Here is a 2,717-nt window from a genome sequence, read left to right as displayed (position 1 = left end):
ATGTCATGTTAGGATCACATGGGGGGAGAGTGCATGCGACGAGAACGTACGTTGGTCTCTGCAGGTGGTGTGAAATGTGATCCATGGTGGTTTTAGACAGAGAAAGAAATCAACCCAAAAAAAGGAGAGAGGATGGATGCAATTGGCATTAATTCCAGGTCTTCCTTCTCCCCCAGCCAGACCAGTTTGCTTCACGCAATATTCTAAACCATTTGAGAAAGAGAAGTGTACTGGTAGCCAAGGCCAATTGCACACCCTCTCATTTGCCTTGGCTTTAAAGTCTCATCAATACAACGGCACCAAAAAGAAAACACATATACAAAACCAGCTATTAAATGATGACCTAAATAACAAAAATAATAATAGTGATAATTCCAGCAACAACAATATATAGTAAACCCAAGCAAAAAAAACAAAATATAAGTTTAAAAAATCTATAAATGAAATATATATAAATAAATCAAGCTAGGGCCAAAATTGGCAGCAAGTAAAGACTAGTATGAAAATAAATGGGATATACACCAGCCTCCACCAATGGGATAGCAAACTGCCTATTTTATCACTTTGCCGTATATTTACACTTTTGCCCTTCTCCCCTCCTATATGTACAGCCGCCCCCACCTCATTCCTCCATTCTTACTCCACTCTCTCACTCTCTCTCTCTAGTCTCTCTCTACCATCTGTGAGAAAAAAAATTCTAGAGAGAGAGAGAGAAAGAAAGAAACATTTTTTGCTAGGTAGCTAGTAGCATTGAGTTTTAACCCTACAGGAGGCAGTAGTAGTAGCTAGGTAGAAGAAGGAGAAGAAGGGAGTAGGAGGAGGTGGTGGTGGGGCTCATTGTGCGTCCAAGAATGAGCACCTCGGTGGCTGTGAGCGCGAGCGGCGGCGGCGGCGGAGGTGGTGGTGGTGGTGGAGGAGGCAGCGCCGGCGCCGGAGGAGGAGGAGGTGGAGGGCCGTGCGGGGCGTGCAAGTTCCTGCGGCGCAAGTGCGTGCAGGGGTGCATCTTCGCGCCGTACTTCGACTCGGAGCAGGGGGCGGCGCACTTCGCGGCGGTGCACAAGGTGTTCGGCGCCAGCAACGTGTCGAAGCTGCTGCAGCAGATCCCGGCGCACCGCCGCCTCGACGCCGTCGTCACCATCTGCTACGAGGCCCAGGCCCGCCTCCGCGACCCCGTCTACGGCTGCGTCGCCCACATCTTCCACCTCCAGCACCAGGTACTCACTCACTTTCTTTCTTGTCGCCGTCGTCTTCATCGGCACCGTACCGGCGATGATCGAGTGAGGAAACTTACTAGCTAGCTGTTGACCTGGTTGGGTGGATGGCCGGATGGGATCTTGGGGGGTTTTGATTTTGGTTTTTGGTTGCAATGGATGTCTTTTTCTCAAGGAAGGCAAAGGAGGCTCCTTTTTTAGGGGGAAGGCTAGCAAGCCAAGCAAGGGAGTTAATCTTGGAGACTTTCTTTCTTTCTTTCTGTTACTACCTGTGATGTGCACATCTCATCATCCATCTCATCATTAAATCCCATCATCTACTCCCTCCTCTCTCTGTCTGTCTCTCTCTCGTTCTTGCCTGTTAGTTTCTTCCTTTTTTTCTGAATTTTGTGATATATAGGTTGATTGGTGTATAGATAGATGCATGATGATCTCAATCGATCCCTCCATCTATCACATCATTTTTATATCATGCTTCAGGTTGTTCTCTCATCTCTCATCTCTCTCTTGCTCTGAAATCAAGGAACATAAAAGAAAATGGGAATTAAGCCCTAGCAGCTATAGGAATTAGGATGCATCAATCTCTAGTACTCCTTGAAGCTGCAGCTAGCTAGCTCCCTTCATGGAAACATTTGTCCTCCTCCTTTTTCTTTACTAATATAAGTGATCAGCATTTCATTCGGATTTTATATATGGTAGCTAGCTACATTCTTTCATCTGGTTATGCCAAGTTATATTTTTGTATCCATTTTATTGATGGTCTGGGGTTCAATTCCCTATGTATATGTGTACTCAGGTGGCTGGCCTCCAGACCGAGCTGAACTACCTGCAAGCCCACCTGTCGGCGATGGAGCTGCCGTCGCCGCCGCCCTATGCCGCCGGGCCGGCGCCGGCGCCACCGCCGCCACCGCAGCCGCTGATGCCGATGACGGCCGCCGCCAGCTTCAACTTCTCCGACCTGCCGTCGTCGTCGTCCAACGTGCCGGCCACCGCCGACCTTTCCGTCCTCTTCGACCCGCTGCCGATGGCGCAGCCCCTGTGGCCCGGGGTATTCCAGCATCAGCACCACCACCACCAGCACCCCTACGACCGGATGGGCGATGGCTCGTCCAGCAGCAGAGGCGGCGACGACGACGGCAGCGACGGCGGCGGCGACTTGCAAGCGCTGGCGAGGGAGCTCCTGGACCGCCATGGCCGGTCGGCGTCGAGCTCCAAGCTGGAGCCTCCACCTCACACACATTAGTGAGGATCGGTCACTGTGCGTGATCGATCGAGTCAAGTTTAGCTTAGCTGATGGACTAATTGATCAGGGATTGCATCATTCATGCATGGCATTGGTTGAGGCGAGAAGAGAATCTTGGTGAAAAAGTTTTCACCAGTTCCTCCATGTCGTTGAGGCGAGAAATGAAACGAGGCCGAAGACGACGAGGAGGAGGAGGAGGAAGACGATGATGGCGATGTTGGGGAGGAGATGGTAGGTAACAGGCATTGCCCGGTTTTCGCGTA

General features: G+C 50.7%; 1 protein-coding gene across 1 annotated transcript; it reads left to right on the top strand.

Moving 5' to 3' along the window:
* Window positions 1–851: 851 nt before the first annotated feature.
* On the top strand, window positions 852–2,454 carry LOC102712015 (LOB domain-containing protein 18-like). The gene is made up of 2 exons (XM_040528226.1): window positions 852–1,214; window positions 2,008–2,454. The coding sequence occupies exons 1-2, from the start codon at window positions 852–854 to the stop codon at window positions 2,452–2,454; spliced, it is 810 nt and encodes a 269-aa protein (XP_040384160.1).
* Window positions 2,455–2,717: the final 263 nt, after the last annotated feature.

Source organism: Oryza brachyantha, chromosome 10 (assembly GCF_000231095.2).
Source record: "Oryza brachyantha chromosome 10, ObraRS2, whole genome shotgun sequence".
In the NCBI taxonomy this organism is placed as follows: domain Eukaryota; kingdom Viridiplantae; phylum Streptophyta; class Magnoliopsida; order Poales; family Poaceae; genus Oryza; species Oryza brachyantha.
The sequence above is the reverse complement of the archived record's forward strand: the minus strand, read 5'-3'. Positions and strand labels throughout refer to the sequence as shown.

Bases quoted from the DNA above. Each gene is read 5' to 3' on its own strand.
- LOC102712015 (XM_040528226.1), top strand. From the start codon at position 852: ATGAGCACCTCGGTGGCTGTGAGCGCGAGCGGCGGCGGCGGCGGAGGT. The intron at 1,215-2,007 runs GTACTCACTCAC...ATGTGTACTCAG, and splicing joins TCTTCCACCTCCAGCACCAG to GTGGCTGGCCTCCAGACCGA.